We start from the raw sequence: 18,577 nt of genomic DNA, 5'->3' as shown, positions 1-18,577 counted from the left end.
AGGTGAGTCCTGGATGAATCAATGAAATTTTCATTCGGAAGCAGTTTCTCTTTACCAACATTTTTGAAACTCTCACACACAATTTTACTGATTGTCTCAGAAGCTGATCCCGGCCAGTCCCGGGGCAAATGCAAAGCCAAAGCGGTTTATTTAATGAGATTTCCCAGTTTGCTCACGGTTCTTCTGCCATCCGGTGGGATCAGGTAGAGACCCTGGCAGGGAATCCTGCGTGCCATCAGCAGGCAGCTGCAGCAGAGGGTTCCCGGGGCTGTGCTTTACACGAGTCCAGCAAAGCAGCTGCGCTCAGTTTCAGCGAGGAAAGAGTTAAAGAGCTCCGTGTTCCCCCGTGCCCGGGAGGCAGCCTTTGTGTTTAACATTGGCAGGGGCTCAGTTCGGGCTGGAGGTTTGTTTTAATTGGGGGAGGGGGCAGAGAAGAGGGGACGCTCCGACTTCTTCACTCTGTCTCTCTTCCAGTGATCTAGCGGAGGTGGAGATTTTCAATTCCACCCAGTCAGACGCAGCAGGAGGGTCTGGTAAGACTATCCCAGGAAAAGCCACTCCGAAGAAATTCTGCGAGGCGGCGGCGGCGGCGCCAGCAGCGCCAGCATGAGGGTGAGCCGGGCGGGGAGGCGCGGCGGGGGAAGTGCGCGGGATGCTGCGGGAGCCCATCCCGATCCCAGCCGGGAACTGCCCGGGCATCTTCCGCCCCGCACGGGGATTCGGGGCCGTGGGGTACCTCTGTGTGCGGCTGTGAGAGTGAGGGAGAGCAAGGGAGAGAGAACAAGAGCCGGGCACAAGGCAGCTCGGGGGAACTGTTATTCCATAAAGTTTAACGATGGATGGATCTCGCCAGAGGCTCTCCATATAGGCTGCAGGGCAGGCAGCACGGGTTTGCCAATGCATGCTGGAATTGACCCTTCGCTGGTGCTACAAGGAGCGTGTTTCCTCTCGCCTTGGAGAAGGAGCAGCGGGCGGCTTCCCCGGCAGGGCTGGCTGGGAGCAGCCAGGAGAATCCCCCTTGCCGGCGTTGTTCCCTGCAGTGCCTTCCTGCCCTGCTCCGCTCCCTTCACATCTCAGCTGCCTCACACTCACCAAGCTCTCCTAAGGTTTGAGCTGGTCTTTAATACTTGGAACAATTTCGTTTCCACTAGTACGGTCTCTTCTTGCGAACCTCGGCACGGGAATTTTTCTGATACTCCAGGCAAGTCTGGAATTTTGTCCCCCTGCATCCGAGCTGCTTCTGTAGCACCGCAGGAGCGCAGGCACAGCACAGGCGGGTGGCTCCCACATTCACAGAGCACCCTCACACCCTCCAGGCTACATGCATGAAGAAGGACAATCCTAGATTACCTTATCACACAAAGTTATCAGGGATGCCAGTGTGTTACTCATAGGAAGCAGGCTGCATGTTATATTCTGCAGCAAGATAAATACTTCAAAAATATGCACAGAGGAATGAAGGGCTGTCAGAAATCTATTAAAAGTACCCTTAGTAGTTAGCCTATTAAAAACTTTCTAGTTTTGCTTCTTAGGGAAAAGTTTCTTCCGGGACAGGGAAAAGATGGTAATTGGCAATTTTGTTCCCAGATTTGCATGCTGGTGGCATGACTGCCATGCTGCCACCATGTTTATATGACACATACATCAAATTTTCACAAAAAAGGTCACAAAGCAAGGAGGAAACTGATAGAACTATTAAAACATTGGGCTGTGGGTTCTGTTCACAGCTTCATCACATTCACTTGGGAAAGCCATTTAATAGTGATGCAGGTTTGCCATTTGTAAATTGAGGAACCGTAGTCATAGGGAATAATACAAGTAATGAATCCTTGCCTGAAAAGAATCACAGTCAAACCTGTCTGTTGTTTCTGGTAAGATTTAGAAACCTAAAGTGAACACACTTGCACCATGCTGCTGCTAAGTGCCCTGAGATACGGTCATAACCAGCATTTGATTTAATTGAACAAGGAAGGATTTACTATGTAATACATTAAACTTTGAAATTAAGTCCATGGGAACTTGCAGTTGGCCAGTTCCTGATCTCAAATACAGGATTGAAAGGTGGGTCCCTGCTCTGTGAGGGACAGCACTCTGCATTCCAGACAGGAATACTCGGGTTAGCATAGCATCTGCTGCTCTGCAGAGGTACACACACTCCCACAGACCACATACAACAGCATCCTGCAATACTAGTAAATATTTATACTGTGCCTGCTCCACAAGTACTATCAGTAAATTTTCTCCCTCCTTCTCTGGTAAATGTCTTGCTATAAACTCTGATTTAACTGCCCCACAGGGAATGAAATTAGGATTCGTTTATTTAAAAGGATCCTCCCAAATATTTCAGGCGAGTCCCTGGAAATCAGAAAGATATAAATACTTTATTTTCTACTCTTCTTTTGTCAACACTGCAGCACTTTGTCTTGTTTTGCAGATAAAACCATGTAAAAATAAAATCTTAAATTAAACCAAGGCTTCAGGAAAATGGACTGAAGTGGCATCCCTGGTTTCACTGGAGGTTTGGTATCTACAATCCCTGTGGCAGTGGTTACACACAGGCAGTCACACTTACCAGGGCAGGATTCTATGATGCTTTCTTCCCTACCTAGAAATGTCATTAGTTGTTGCTTAGAATACTAAACCAAGTAATTTTTTTATCCTTAAAGAGCTTAATTTTTTATTATTAACTTCACTGTGGCTAAGTACTGAGCATGAGTTGCAGTTACATTCAGGACCAAATGACAAAGTTTGAAGGTATTTTCCTGGCTAGCCTATCCTAGGATTATAAAATCTTCCTCCTAATATTTAGGGATTCTGGATTTAGTCCAGGTTTTGATTTGAAACACATGTCTTTTCAGTTTTAATTTGAAATCCAGGTAATAAGTCAGACAAACATAATATAAAGACTAATTGTTGCAGTACATCAAAAATACTCAGAAAATTGATGAATTTGCTACCTTTAATTCTTAATGTAGGGCTTTTACCTTTCTTTTTCAAAGAAAAAATAGTAAGTTCTTATTTTAGCTAAAATACCATTCAGCAGTCTCCAACCAAGACAGGTTGACTTTTCCTGCATGACTATATTTTAAAACAGAATTTCACTCACCTTACTTTTCCCATCCCTATACAAATTTTGTCTCAAGTTAACAGGGTTTTGTGGGATGTTATTTGCATAAACTATCACTTACTTAAGGAATTTTTTGTCAGACAGGTAATGGGGATAATCTAGATTTCAGAGCAGCACAGTGAGTATAGACAGGCGTTTATACACATGTGCTGCGGAGGCTGAACATTCAGATCCCCTCCCTAAGTGAGAAACAGGATGTGTTAGACTACCTGTTGTACTGATTATGTGCTCTTTTCCCTTTTCTTTTTTTGCTTACAGTTTCTCTCTGCGGGTGAAAATGTGAGGAGTATCTCACTGAAATACTGAAGAAAAAAGCGAAACCCTTGTCTCACTGAATTTGCTCATTGGGGACTTCAGGATGGAAGCCTTGTGTTTAAGAGTTTCCTTGTTGCTGCTTGTCCCGGGATTTGTCCTCAGTGACAGCTCTGACAGAGACGTTTCCAATCGGAGTGACTCGGGAAACCCCCTTTCCACCTTCTCAGGGGCTGAATCCAGCCTCCTCCTCACCACCCCACAGCCCCCGGTGTCCAACCAAACTGTCAAATGCTCCCAGCAGACTAAGATTGCTACAACTTTCAAATACATCAACACCGTGGTGTCCTGTGCTATTTTCATCATTGGGATGGTTGGGAATGCAACCCTGCTGAGGATCATTTACCAGAACAAGTGCATGAGGAACGGCCCGAACGCACTGATAGCCAGCCTGGCCCTGGGAGACCTCATCTACATCGTCATTGACATCCCCATCATCGTGTACAAGGTAGGACACCACATCCATTCCAACTGCACTTCCTTACAGCTCCCTGGCTGCTCTCTGCCTTCCTCCTCCATTTAGTGCTCTTTTGTCAATGAATAGTGCACTTAAGGAAGCAATACAACTCCTTTTTGTTCTGCAACAAACCCCTTGCTCTCAGGTCTCACCTCCATCAAGAAAAAGTGTATCTCCCGTTAAAGATGATGTAGCTCTTAACTCTCAACCAAAGTGTGGCCTTGGGCATTTCACAGGAGCTCTTCATTTCTCATAGCTGCTACAGCTAGCGAAAGAATTTATGAGGGAAGACTTTTTATAAACTGTTCTCCTCCTTGATGGACTAGTTGCTATTTTTATATTATCCAATCCTTACTCCATATTTTTTCAGAAAATACTCACTGTGATATGCAGGCTTCATATTATGACATTGCAAGGAGAGATTATGTCAGTTAAGCTGAGCCTTAAGGTTTTCATTTAATATTCGTTAATAGCAGAGTCTCAAAACTATTCCAATTACATCACAGACCATTTCTGAAATATTAAATTTCATCTGGATTTGTCAAAGTGTAAAAACGTTCCTCAGCAATCCTTTTATCTGGTATAAAGTTATCTTGTCCCAGTGTTTTGATTTTCCATTTTAGTTAAACAAAGCCATAAAGCAGTGCTTTTTCTGATGCAATTTATATTCACTAATACAATTCAAGCCAGAACATGCTTGAATGAACAGAACTGAGCCTTTTAAAAATATATTTAATTGATATTAACTTATCTTAGAAAAATCATCAAAGAATTATGTAAGCTTATATCTGTCTCTGTGGACCGTACACAGGTGCATAGCTGATAGGATATTTGACTTTCTCTTTTTTCAGTAGAAACATGAGGTGTTTCTGTTTGCAATTAAAACACTAAGTCATATAACATATATAAGTCATATAATTAAGAAAAAATGTTCTTCACCATTTCAGCCCTTAAAGATTCTAATGGCTTTTATTTACATGTACTTTAAATGTAACATTTTAATGCACGGTTTTATAACAACTAGTGCCTTGTGGTTTCAAACTGGATTTTAAAATTAAAGAGACAATGATTTTAAAACATGCATTTTGCATCTTTATAACATTAACATCATAACTGCATTTTTAACACAGGTATCCATAGGACAGGATGATAATTAATTTGAATTAATTAGTGGAAAAAAATTCTCACTATGTGCATTTGTACAGAGGCACTGGGAGTCTGTTATTGTCCACCACACCAGGAAGAGGAGGTGGACAATTTATTCTATAAGCAGCTGAAAAATGTTTCAGGATCACCAGCCCTTGTTCTTGTAGGTGACTTTAACCTACCACACATCTGCTGGGAACTTAGTACAGCAGAAAAAAGGCAGTCCAGGAACTTCTTAGAGTATGTAGAGGACAACTTTTTGTCGCAGCTGGTGGGTGAGCCCACCAGGGGAGGGACTATGTTAGATCTGTTGTTTGCAAACAGAGATGGGTGGTGGGAGATGTGGTGGTTGGAGGCTGCTTGGGGCACAGTGATCATGAAATGATAGAGTTCTCAAAATTTGGTGGAATCAGGAGGAGCATCAATAAGACTTTTACAGTGGGATGGCAGACTTGTTTATTTAGGAGACTTATTCAGAAAGTTCCTTGGGAAGCAGCCCTTAAAAACAAAGGAGTCCAGGAAAGGTGGATGTGCTTCAAGACAGAGATCTTGAGGGCACAGGAGCAGACTGTCCCTGTGCTGAAAGATGAGTCAACGAAGCAAATGTCCAGCCTGGATGGGCAAACTGTTGGTTTTGAAGGAACTTAGGAGTACAAAGAGGATGTATCATCTTTGGAAGGAGGTCAGGTCTCTCAGGAAGTATTTAAGGGGTTTGCTAGGGCATGTAGGAAAAAAAAAGTTAGGGAGGCCAAAGCTCAGTTTGAACTTAATTTGGCCATTTTTGTAAAGCATAATAAAAAATGGTTTTACAAATACATTAATGGCAAAAGGAAGGGTAAGACCAACCTTTCTTCACTACTGGATGTGGGAGGGATCTTAGTAACTGCAGATGAGCAGAAGGCAGAAGTGCTCAATGCCTTCTTTGTCTCAGTCTTTAGTGGGAAGACGGCTTGCCCTCAGGACAGCTGTCCTCCTGGGATGGTAGATGGTGTCAGGGAGCAGAATGGTCCCCCTGTTATCCAGGAAAAGGCAGTCAGAGAACTGCTGAGCTGATTGGATGTTCATAAATCTATGGGACCAGATGGGATCCATCCCAGGGTGATGAGGGAGCTGGCAGATGAGCTTGTAAAGCCTCTGTCCATCATTTACCAGCAGTCCTGGGACGCTGGTGAGGTTCCAGATGACTGGAAGCTGGCCAATGTGATACCCATTCATAAAAAGGGTGGCAAGAAGGATCCTGGTAACTATAGGCCAGTTAGCCTGACCTCAGTACCTGGTAAGGTTATGGAACAGTTTATACTGAGTGCCATCCCACAGCACTTAGAGGATGGCCAGGGTATCAGACCCAGCCAGCATGGGTTTAGGAGGAGTAGGTCGTGTTTGATCAACCTGATCTCCTTTTATGACCAAGTGACCAGGCTGGTGGATGCAGGAAAGGCTGTGGATGTTGTGTACCTGGACTTCAGCAAGGCCTTTGACACTGTCTCCCACAGCACACTCCTGGAAAAGCTGGCAGCTCAGTTCTTTGCTGGGTTAAGAACCGGCTGGATGGCCGGGCCCAGAGAGTGGTGGTGAATGGTGCTGCATCCAGCTGGGTGGGGATCAGTCACCAGTGCTGTCCCTCAGGGGTCTGTGCTGGGCCCTGTTCTGTTCAGTATTTTTACTGATGGCATGGATGAGGGTATTGAGTCTTTCATTAGTAAATTTGCAGACAGCACTGAACTGGGAGGATGTGTCGATCTGTTGGAAGGTAGGAGGGCTCTGCAGAGGAACTTGGAATGGTTGGATGGATGGACAGAGTCCAGTAAGATGAAGTTTAGTAAGTCCAAGTTTTGAGTCCTGCATTTTGGCCACAATAACCCCCTGAAGTGTTATAGGCTGAGGATGGTGTGGCTGCACAGTGCCCAGGCAGAAAGGGACGTGGGGGTGCTGGTCAACAGCAGGATGGACATGAGCCAGCAGTGTGTCCTGGTGGCCAAGAAGGCCAATGGCCCCTGGCCTGTGTCAGGAATGGTGTGGCCAGCAGGAGCAGGGAGGTCATTCTTCCCCTCTACTCAGCACTGGTGAGGCCACACCTTGAGTGCTATGTCCAGTTCTGGCCCCTCAGTTTAGGAAGGACCTTGAGACCCTTAAGCACATCCAGAGGAGGGCAGCAAGGCTGGTGAGGGGCTTGGAACACAAACCCTGTGAGGAACGGCTGAGGGAGCTGGGCTTGTTCAGCCTGGAGAAAAGGAGACTCAGGGGTGACCTTATCACTCTCTACAGCTCCCTGAAAGGTGGCTGTGGTCAGGTGGGGTTGGTCTCTTTCACCAGGTAGCACTGACAGAACCAGAGGACATAGACTTAAGCTGTGCCAAGGGAAATACAGGTTGGATATTAGGAAAAGGCTTTTTACAGAAAGGGTGGTAAAGTACTGGAATTGTCTGCCCAGGGAGGTGATGGAGTCACCATCCCTGGATGTGTTTAAGAAAAGACTGGATGTGGCACTCAGTGCCATGGTTTAGTTGAGGTGTTAGGGCATGGGTTCGACTCAATGATCTTGAAGGTCTCTTCCAACCGGGTGACTCTGTGATATAGGGTTTAATATAACAGAGATGACTGCAAATAATTATGGTTGTGATAATGGAAATTTTAGTCTACACTTTTCAATACTCCACCTGGTAAGTTAAACTGTCAATTGTCAATAATGTATCTGCAGAGTATTTTGGATTAACAGATTGATGAGAAAGATTAGCTTCAGCGTGATTTAAGATTCATCTGTCTTCCACAGCTGGGTGAATGCCTAATGGGACATTGGACTGGGGCTCTTATCTGAACTCAGAGCCTACAAAGGCCCCGTTGGATGGGGCTCTGAGCAACCTCAGCTAGTGGGAGGTGTCCCTGTCCATGGCTGGGGAGCTGGAACTGGATGATCCTTAAGGTCCCTTCCAACCCAAACCACTCAGTGAGTCTCTGACTGCACCTCCCATAATGTATTCCAGTTTCCTCCCTAGCAAATTACCCTGATGTCTTTACAGATAATTGCTAAGGCGGCATTATCACTTCTCACGGTATATCTGATAGTACACTTTGAGGAAAAATGGCATGAGTTCCTTCCAGACCAAAGTCTGAGAAAGAACAAGCATTTTTATTAGGCAATTTTTTCTAACCTTTCAAAAGTTCTGCTTCTTTTTTTGCAAAGAGGAATGGAAATCTGGAATTAATTATGTCTTAAATAATTGCCTTTTGATGGTCTTCTGAAAATTCTTTAGAAGTTTAGTTGAAAGTAACCAACAATATTTTAAATATTCTTTTTATTATTTTGGAATACAATTTTTTTCTATTATTTTTCTGTTGCTTCTCAGGAATTCCATAGGTGCATTTGTCTTGCTCTATCTTATATGATGAACTGAACTATGGTTCTTATTTGATAAATGAAATTTCCTTAGCCCACATGAGAAGTTATTTTTGTGCTGCAGAGAAGTAAAGGCTGTGAACAAAACTGCAGCCCCTTACCACCAATGTCTGTTAATTTCCCCATGTAAGAAGGCAGAATTAAAATAACGTTTAAAGCTTAATCCTAGGTTTTGGTTGTTTTTTAGTTACCCAGCTTTCAGAATGAATTACTTGTAAATTATCATATAGAACCACCTTGTTGTCTGAGGTTAGCTGCAAGAACTGTGATACAGGGAAGCATTTATGGCTTTATAAAGGAGCTCTGGTACTTCCCATAAGAATTGCAATTATCATTATTTTAGTCCATTTTTCATATGAACCATTCAGTATTGTGTATGCTTACATTAGAAGTTTGATTTAAAGTTCATTAAATGCCATTCCTGTTTGTACCACTAGGGATCCTAAAATCTGTGTCACCTTTTAGCTCCTCTTGCTGAGTGACAATGGGAAGGGTGGCCACTGGAAATATTATGACTGGATAATTGAAGTGACAGGCTTATAAGGAAAAAAATTAATATGTTTTTATTTTTGTTTTAAAGTAATTTATACCCTTCTGAACTTTATTTTAAAAGATTCTTTTAGATTCAAAGTTAGCCTCATGTTGAACCATATATTAGTGTCCTACATAATTAGTTGTGTCAAGCACTTAATATCTTTTAGGTCAGATCTTCATTTTTAGGACAAAACAGATCTGAAATCAGAGTAAACAAGCATTCAGCTGCATATTAAAATAACATAGAGTATAGTGTTAAGATGGCCACATTGTAAAGAACAAAATGTATAATACCTATAATTATAAGTGAATATCAGAAATAGTTATAATAATTTTCCTGAAGCATAATGTAGCCTTAACTATTTTGAAACTACTTTCAAAAGAGAAGTAAATAATCCTACTGGTACTCAAATCCATTTTACAAACCCTTAGAAAGAAGCAGCTCTAAAATTGTAGTAATTGCCAATGTAAGATCCCAGGAGAATTGACTCCTCCATTCTATTGTGTGTTTACACAATTTAAAAATATATGATGCTGAGAAAAAAATAATTATGTAATTTACATCGACTAAAAGTGGTCACAGGTGTTTGACATTTTTAACCTTTCTTTGTGGTACAGTAGGCTGAAAAACTCACTCCTTACTTTCTCCAGTTACTCCAGTTATATGGTGGATTCCCCTTATTGTTAAGTGGATTATGATGTGAGTAAGTCACTGTCCTTTGAAGATATTTGGGATGTATTAAAGCCCCATTACAATTAATTACCACAATATATCCACTTGAAGTATCAAATCAATATTAAAAATCTTAATAAACTGAGTTTTACAGGAAGAGTGACAGTTACAAATCCAACTTTAATAGACCAAACTAAGACAATTTAATTTTCAATCACATTTTTATACCATCAGGATCCAAACAGTCTCCTCTACCCAAAACATACCCATCTCAGACATTCAAGATGCGAGAGCCTAAAGCCCTGTATCATTAAGAACTATTTCTCTGCAGGGAAAAGGAGAGCAGAAAATGAAATTTTTATATTTTACACCACTGTAAAGGTAGGGTTAAGGCACTGAAGAAGAGATGGGCTCCTTTTCTTGTATCAGCTGGCATTAGTACGTAACTGAAAGCTGCTGATCACCTGCATTACCCATCACTGCCACGTGCATTTTTTAACAAATAAATTCAGATGCAATGCAAGGAAACTTCTTTAGAGGGCTGCTTTCCATAAAGGCTTTCCATTGTTTCCTAAGGCTGTACAAAGGCAGCAGCAGAATATCCATCCACAGCACCACTGCTGCCTTGGCTGCTCTGAGCTCTGGCAAACCTTTATGGCTGTTCCTGCTGCTGCTCTCACGGCTGAAGTTTAGCAGAGAATCAGGAACAGGTACTCACTGCAGCTATTGCTGTCCACTGTTCTTCCCTGAGCTCATGGAGCTCAAAACACTCTAGACCAAGGTTCTCACCTTTAGAATGGCAACATTTTATTGGGAAGTCCTGAGCTGTCTCTGCTTCCAGTTTTATGGACTTTAGAGAAAAACATAAAAATGAGCTCTATTTCTTGGAAACCAGCCTACATAAACTGCATTGCGTTAGATTAGAATATGCTTAACTCCTCAAGCCATTCGTTTATAAAGTGGATGAAGCAAATTAGGCATCTATACCTGTTTCTTTAATAACACTTTCCTAACGATTTCACTGGTATAAAGAGGAAGACATCTGCCCAGGAAAAAAGCAAGTGTTCATTGCTCAGACGGCTCAAGAAGATGTTTTCTTGAATAAAACAGGGGGATTTTTGGTTAGTTAATTGGCATTCATATTTACTTTAGTTGCAAGAATATCTAAATCTGAGTAGTTCACCTAGAACATTAAAAATCTAAATACAGAAGGTAGCTGACAGCAAGCAAACATATTTACCCATTTTGTCTTCAGTAAAGGAAGACTCAGCTAAGGCATTTCTAGTCACAGATATTTTTTAACATCAGAGCATATGCATAAGCATCAGAGCACAATTCTTTCTGACTAAAAAATTATTTGGCATATCTGAATATGTTTACCAACAGAATTAATAATTATACCTACATGAGGACAATAATTAACTACATTGGCACTGATCTTGTAGCTGATATAACAAGTGGCATCTTTTGTGCCAAAGAAATATAAAGCCAAGTCAACAGCACACAAAAAGTTAAGGGCACTTACAAAATAAACCATTCTTTAAAGACAGAATTTTTCATATGCTTATGTGTATTTCTCAATTAAGTACCAACACAAGCAGGAAATTCTGAGGCCTCAACTTAACAACCACATTCTGGCTTTCAATAAATTCTTATCAGGGATTCCAAGAAGCAATGATTGGGTAGCCCAGTGTAATGCAGAAATCCATTGAACCTGCTCCAAGCAGGACCTGTTATTTGGATGCATGTCTCCATGTAGTGACTAAACACAGCAGAAACCCAGAGGTACCACAGGAATTGATCACTGAATCCTGAAGGCAGAAATTCCCCAAAACGGAGCAGGGAATGAAAATCCATCAGGAATCTGTTATATTTGGAAACTGCACCTTCCCAGCAGAATGTGTTTAATGTGCATACCAGGGTAGCAGCTAAGGAAGAGATTTTATATTTTAGGTCTTAGTTCAAGATCCACTTTTCCTTTAACTCATGGGTGTTTTTTGAGGAGTGGGACATTTGTTCCTATCTGTGCACAGCCCCTCCCTCATCTTCAATTCCTCAGCCTGCCTTGCTGCTCTGTGGATTTGAAATAGTGTACAGTATTTAGAGACCCTAGGTTTAAGAGAATATTTTGGTGTGTTTTCTGTCTTTATTTCTCAAACAGCTGAACTCTACAGATAACAAAGAATTGTTTTGATTGCGCATACCCAGGGTTTACCGGTTCTGCAGTAACTTCTTAGAAATCCTGTCACCCTTTTTAGCAACACGTGAAAGAAAACACAGCTGGAAGAATAACAAAAGAAATAATATGCCCAGGGATTGAAAAAATTCCTTTCAACAAATCACCATGCACATAAGCACACCTTGCAGCTCATTTCCCTGAAGAAGAGCAGCCCAGCTTGAGAAACAGTTTACCTAACAGGATGGGAAAATAGCCAACACCGTGGAAAGTAATCCTGCTTTGTAAACAGCAAAAATACCACAGGAGAGATGCCTAGAGTTGTTAGGAATGCTTTACTGCTAAGTAGATTTTTGTAATAAATATAAGCATTTTAACAAGAATCTAAAACTTGGGATTTCTTTTTTTTCCCAGTTAGTTGAGACAGAATGCTCTGCTGCAAAACCAGGGTATTTGTTTCCTTACTTTTCAGGATCTCTTGAAGTATAATCTATTTTCCCTTGTGTAAAAACTATACATTCCCTTCCATAGCTGCCTAAGCAGGAGAAAAACACTCTAGGCATTCAGTGAATGGCATGAGACCTTTTGCTACCTTCACCTTTACTCAGCTGGGCTATGATAAGCAAAATAGCAGGAAAAACTGTGGCAGGGCAATTCAGAGTAAAAAATTCTTTGATGGTTCTCATGCATCCCCACATAACCTTTTTTCCTTCCAGGAAGAAAACTAGTTAGTCTTTTATCCACTCCAAGTGGAAAAAAGACAGTTCTTGGTTGTAGCAAAATCAGGAATGTATTTCCTGCAAAGAAGAGTTGATGAGATACAGCATGTTTTCTCTAGCATGCCAGGGTTGTGAATCTAAGTATAAGGAAATAAACACATGATCCCAAAGCTGGCAGAAGCTTGAGCAATCATCTTGCCATGTACTCAATACTGGTCTTATGCCCTGCATTATAAAGGCTGCCCTCATTCTTCTCTACTCTTTGTTTTCCTCCAGTCATTGTCCTTTAGATGTCTGAGGTTTATCACTTCAGCAGTGGGAAGGAATACTTAGAGACAGGCTGTGTTCTCCTCCATTCTTACAGCTCTCCCTCTTTTCTGCAAAGTTGAGTTGTGAAGGAAGAAATGGATGAGCTTTGTCCAGCAATGCAATTCTCTCCTGTATATATGGGCTTCAGGAAGAAGGGAAAGGCTTGAAAACATTCAATGAAATTTTACCCTGTGACATTTCATGAGGATAGAAAGGTGCTGTTTCAGTCACCACAACCAAAATACCATTATTGAGGACTCAATACATCTTTATTCCTAACTAAGCAATCTTACAGATCAGAGATAGGTGAGACACTTCAGTCAGAACCATCATCTTTTGTCACTTAATGCAGTCAGCTCAGTGGTATAGAACTTAGACACTTCTGTGCTGAGCCAGGTATCACCTGGATTCCACCCAAAACACCACATATCTTGTCTGGCCCATGCAGACAAGAGCATATATAATTGTAGAACACAATTTAAGAAGAGCTTTATCAAGACAGCTCAATACCTCCTAGAGGAAACTAGCTTAAAAAAGAAGAAAAGAAAAAAACAAAAACAAACAAACAAAAAACCAACAAAAAAACCCCAAAAAAACCCAACAAAAACCCCCAAAACAATCTAGCAAAACCAAACGTGCTGATATGACAAAACCAAAAGAATTTCCCTTATCTTTCATTCTGGGCTATGTGGCAGGGAAAGAAAATCACCCCAGATTACACTGTTTTTGTAACTCCTGCTCCCCAGTGAGGAGGTATTTGCCACTTGTACAACTGGATCATGTCTATACAGACAAAACCTGCTGGCTTGGTGCCTCTCTCCATTACTGCACAAGTGTAACTTCAGTTGCAGAATAAAGAAGGTATTTCTGTTTTTCCTGAAGACAGAATAGAAACTGACTTCCATGGTTGTCCCAGAGTTGTTCCAGCAGTATCATGGAACATTTAAACGTCATGAAAGTCAGGAGAGTGTCCTAGATGGCGGCAGCATGAGGGGCAAGCGCCGCGTGTAAGGAGCACAGTTCAGTTTCTGGGAAGAACATCTTGTGTGTCAGCACAGTGGTCCCAAGTGGATATAGGAAGAGGCAGTCTCTAGACCACTAGGATGAGATCAGAGCAGACAGGGCAGGTATGAAGCCTTTGCTGCCATCCTCAATGCCACATGGCAGAGAGGGGACCTCCTGACGTGCACTTGTTGAGCTGAAGGAGTTTTAATAGAGCAGCTCAGAGCCAGTTCATATCCAGCACCCAACCAAGTCCATGTATTTTGGGCTGAGCTCCAGGGCCATCTGCAAGCACACAGTATCAGGCTGGCATGAGATAAACACAGTGGCTGCACATGAGCATGCTCTGGCCACCACTCATGTGATGGGGTTACAACATTCTGTCTTTCAGACTATATATAAATTGCTTGGGATGCACAGTGGGACTTGATGTTTTGTACAACAGCTACCATACTGAGGGGGGTTAGAAAATAGCAGCAGCAGAATAAAATCAAGGGAGTGACATTTAAAAATCACTGCAAAGGAATGTTCTCAGTGCTGATGTCTTGTTTGTCTTCAGCCGCAGCTCAGGGCAGAGAGGCCATATAAAGCAGCAGAGAAGGGAGGATGCTCAAGGAAGCTGTGGCTGTCTGGTCACTTTGCTGAGTTTTTAAAGAGCAGTCTTGATTTCTGGTTTCAGTGCAAAAATACACGTTGACCACACTTTTCTCAGGAATTGCACCACAATTGCAACTCCTAAGCTGCAAACTGCACAAGGGAAAAGTGCGTTTCCTTTGCCACGTCTTATTTTGAAACCTCAGAGATTTTGTAAGTGGGTTTGCAAATGCACAATCCACAATCCACTTCCACAACTCATAGAGAACTGGGACACAAGTAGGAGCAATCAGTCTGATTTCTTCCATCCTAGAGCCTTGAGAGAAAATGTAATTTTCTAGAATTTCGTAATTATTTTGTTTGGATATTAAAATATGCAAAAGCACTCAAAGAGCAAAGCTAGTAGTTTCAGTTCTTATATTGTAACTAAATAAATCAGGATTAATTAAATTAAATTCCTGGGCTCATTTCTTAAATACAAAATAAATGTATTATTTCCTTCTGAAATTTCCATACCATGCTAGGGCAGAACAGAGGGAAATTGACTTGTTATGATGCAAAAATTAGCAAAACTGAAGACAGGATCAGATTTGCTGACTAAAAATATCCACAGAAGAAAAAAAAATTGGCATCTGATCCAAGGGGAAGTAACGAATACATAGTGATAATGGAGTACACCCCCAGAAATGACTGCAAAGTGAATCTTGAAATCAAAAAACCTTATTTCTGGTCCCAGGGATTTTGATTAAAATCCACTTGAAAAGAATGTCTAATGATTTGGTACTGATATTACTTCAATTAGTGGAAAGTGTAAGAAACAAAAGGAATAAAATACTTTTAATCTCAAAAAGGAGAGCTTCCTGGGGTGTGGGGTTGAAGTGAACATGCTGGAAGCATGATAAAGCTTCCCCGTGAGGAGTAATGAGTTAGTGAACCTTTTTCAAGTACAACACTTTTCTTTTTGAAGCTAATATTTGCCTTGTAGTAACAGAGTTTCACAGTCACTACAAAGTGCTTGCACATTTTTATTGCTGGTGTAGCTACAGCCACAGTCAGGGCACTGAAATGAATAGGTGGCTTCCAGTTGCCTTTTAAAGTGTGATCTGTAATGATAAATGGGTCTAGGGGCTCAGGCTGGCACAGGGGATTGACAGAAGTCTGCTAGAGTTGCTTTTCCGTGGCAATGCCATTTGTAATTTAGCTTTCCCAGCCTGAGAACTACTCTGAATTTACCCAAACCTAGCCAAGAGTTTGGAGCTGAATTCCATGTGACTACAACATGGCTGAATTACTATGGATCCTGATCATACCTTCCTTTTTCAACTTTTTTTTTTTTTTTTCTGATAAGAACTAAAATCTCATAAGAGAGTTCGAGGCAAGCAAAATGCAGAATATGCTCTGCAAACATTTGTTACACTATTGCAAACCTATCTGGAAAACAATCTGCTGGAGCTTTCCATGTGTTTCACTCAGTCTACAAACACAGATAGGATCAGAGGAACTAATCAAGAGTTTGCAGATATAAACTTACCACTTTTGCTGCTGAAGGTACTGACTACAGTTAAATCACCAATCCTAGCAATCCAATCCTTACCCTTTTGAGAAAAGGGGGATTTCCTTTCATCAAATGTGACTATCCTAAACTGGGATACCATAGCAAAGGTGCTTGTACACATAGGTTTGATCCACAGTTTCCACCCACTTAGTTGAAAGCTGTTAGTTGCTAAAATCTGCCCTGCAATACAGGTAATCAAATGACAACATTAATATCCTCCTAGAGTGACACAGACAACCTGGACTAAATAGCTGCTTCCAGCATTTGTAAGCTATCATTTGGGGGACAAAATCACAAGTAATTCAGCATTGTGGTGAATGACTATAAAACAGAGGGGGTGCAAAAAATCCACAGCAGGACTATGAGGAGAAGATTAATTTGTACTACTCTAGAATTTTGTGATAAGCATCTGTACTCTGCAGCAAAGTTCTCTGAAAAACTCATGCTATGAAAAACCAGAAAGCTAACACTTAACTGAGATAAAGACAGATGTGAATTTGAAACTCCCACAGTTAACATTCATATTGCTAAAGGCAGTGATTATTAGCATGCTTCAATTTAACACTAATTTAAATAGAAATAAAATGAATACTACAGTCCTGAGCTATGACCAGAATTTGTTTTTCTAATTCTATAGCTAGAATACACCCACTTTTACCAGATAAGTGTGTTCCAGGACCTAAGTTTCTTCTGAAAAATATTTCTAGTGCTTGTGTTTGCAAAGCTACCTCTCAAAACATGAACATCCTACTGCAGCAGAGACTTAGAGAAGATGATGAACAAAATGGTAGTGCAAGAGTGAGAAGGTTTAGTGACTTTGGTTTTCAAAAGTCTATTAATGAGGGCTGAAATATCCCTTACTTGAGTTAAAATAGCTCAGTATTTTGTATGGAATCAATAATTTTTCATTTATTACACTTACATTGAGTGTAATCTGCCATTTTACTGTCATTATAAGTAAAGAGTGATTTTCTGTGACTCTGCAGCCAGCAGTAGATTTGATTATCCTGAGTAATTTTGTGTCCTGTGTTTTGTGTGGATACTTGATATCAAAGCTCAGTTCAAAGACATGTTCAAAGCTTTAACACTTATAGCTAGAAATATTGCTATTTATATGCTAATTCTTCACAACTGTGCACATAAATCACTGCACTAATATTTATTATGTAAATGTCTCCTTGGAAATACTACTCTCAACCTCAGCCACTCACATCTCTCCAATGGATGCCTCTCTGTTGCCTTGAAGCACAGCCCACATGTTTGCACGGTTGTCCTTTAAAATGTAATATGGAAGCAATTATGTATGCAGAGTGTTTTCTTCACACTCCTCAGAGTCTGGCACTGAATGCTGCCATGAGTTACACAATGGTACATTTATGATGACAAGAATCTACTTGCGTGCAGCATCAGGACTTGGCTCTGAGGCACTTCATTATGAACCCTGAGTTATGTTTTGACTGCCTGGTTCTGGGACATGGCAATCACAACCATTTATGACAGGCTTGAGTTAGATTTTCATTTTTCAGTACTGCTGGCAGATACACAATAATTTAAAAAAAAAAAACAAAAAAACAAAAAAAAAACAAAACCAAAACTTTTAACAATGCGATTTACTATTGCAACAGCCCAAGGTCAACATTTAAGTGTAAACTTTCAACTTCCGTGCTTCCTCAGTAGCAGTTACTTCCCAGATTCACTCAGTGCTAAGGATATGTTTGAGGTATGGGGAATTCAAGGTTACAGTGGTTGTGTCTAAGACAAGAAATAACTACAATCGTGGCGTACTTTCTAGGTTACTGTTTAAATATTCTGATTATTTTGTATCTTCTCTTTAGCTCCTCGCTCAGAAGTGGCCTTTTGGAAATTCAGAATTTGGACAGTTTCTTTGCAAATTCCTTCCCTTTATCCAGAAGGCATCAGTGGGAATCACAGTCCTTAACCTGTGTGCCCTTAGTGTGGACAGGTACAGTATGTTTTATTCATTTGGCACTGTTCTTGCACCTGCAGATTTCCTAGATCTGGGAGCACTAAGCATGGTCCTCTTAGCAGGCAAATTACAATATAAATCTAACTTAGATTCTGGTCTTTTATATTCTGGCTAACGCCAAGCGCCACATTTGTGGCTCAGAGTATATTAAGTCCTTGGACTAATGAACTTCACACATTTTTTAAAGGTTTTAAAAGATCTGGTAAAGCATTATTTCAACTTCTTTTACCAAACAAAAATTCATTTGGGTTTGACTGAGTATTCAGATTTCTTTCTTTCATATGAGCTCATGTTTGTTTTGTATTCAAACAAGATCATAATATTTAGGCATTAAAAATTAGTTTTTTGACTCATGGCCTATGGACAATAAACAAGGGTTTATTCTGACAACTTTCAAAAGTAACAGAGCTCTACTGAAAAACACGTTGGAAACTTGCTTTGATAGTTTGACATTGATAATTTGAAAACTAATGCCTCTGCTATTTTTTCTTAATACACAAAATGCAATAGCAGATGAATGCTTGACTTCTGTAAAAGTTGTTTTTAGTCTTGAGTTACTTGATTGTGTTCTACTCCAAAATATCAGTACCTC

The 18,577-nt window shown here is 40.9% G+C and overlaps 1 protein-coding gene across 1 annotated transcript in view; it reads left to right on the top strand.

The window, feature by feature from the left end:
- The first annotated feature begins 409 nt into the window (after positions 1-409).
- Positions 410-18,577, top strand: part of EDNRA (endothelin receptor type A) — a 32,720-nt gene continuing 14,552 nt past the window's right edge. Inside the window, exons 1-3 of the mRNA XM_033061221.2 lie at positions 410-612; positions 3,386-3,887; positions 17,834-17,961. Coding sequence (XP_032917112.1) covers positions 3,486-3,887; positions 17,834-17,961 — 530 coding nt within the window. The 5' untranslated portion in view covers positions 410-612; positions 3,386-3,485. The remainder of the gene's footprint in view (positions 613-3,385; positions 3,888-17,833; positions 17,962-18,577) is intronic.

Source organism: Catharus ustulatus, chromosome 5, assembly GCF_009819885.2.
Source record: "Catharus ustulatus isolate bCatUst1 chromosome 5, bCatUst1.pri.v2, whole genome shotgun sequence".
Classification (NCBI taxonomy): domain Eukaryota; kingdom Metazoa; phylum Chordata; class Aves; order Passeriformes; family Turdidae; genus Catharus; species Catharus ustulatus.
This window is presented reverse-complemented; position numbering and strand designations above follow the sequence as displayed.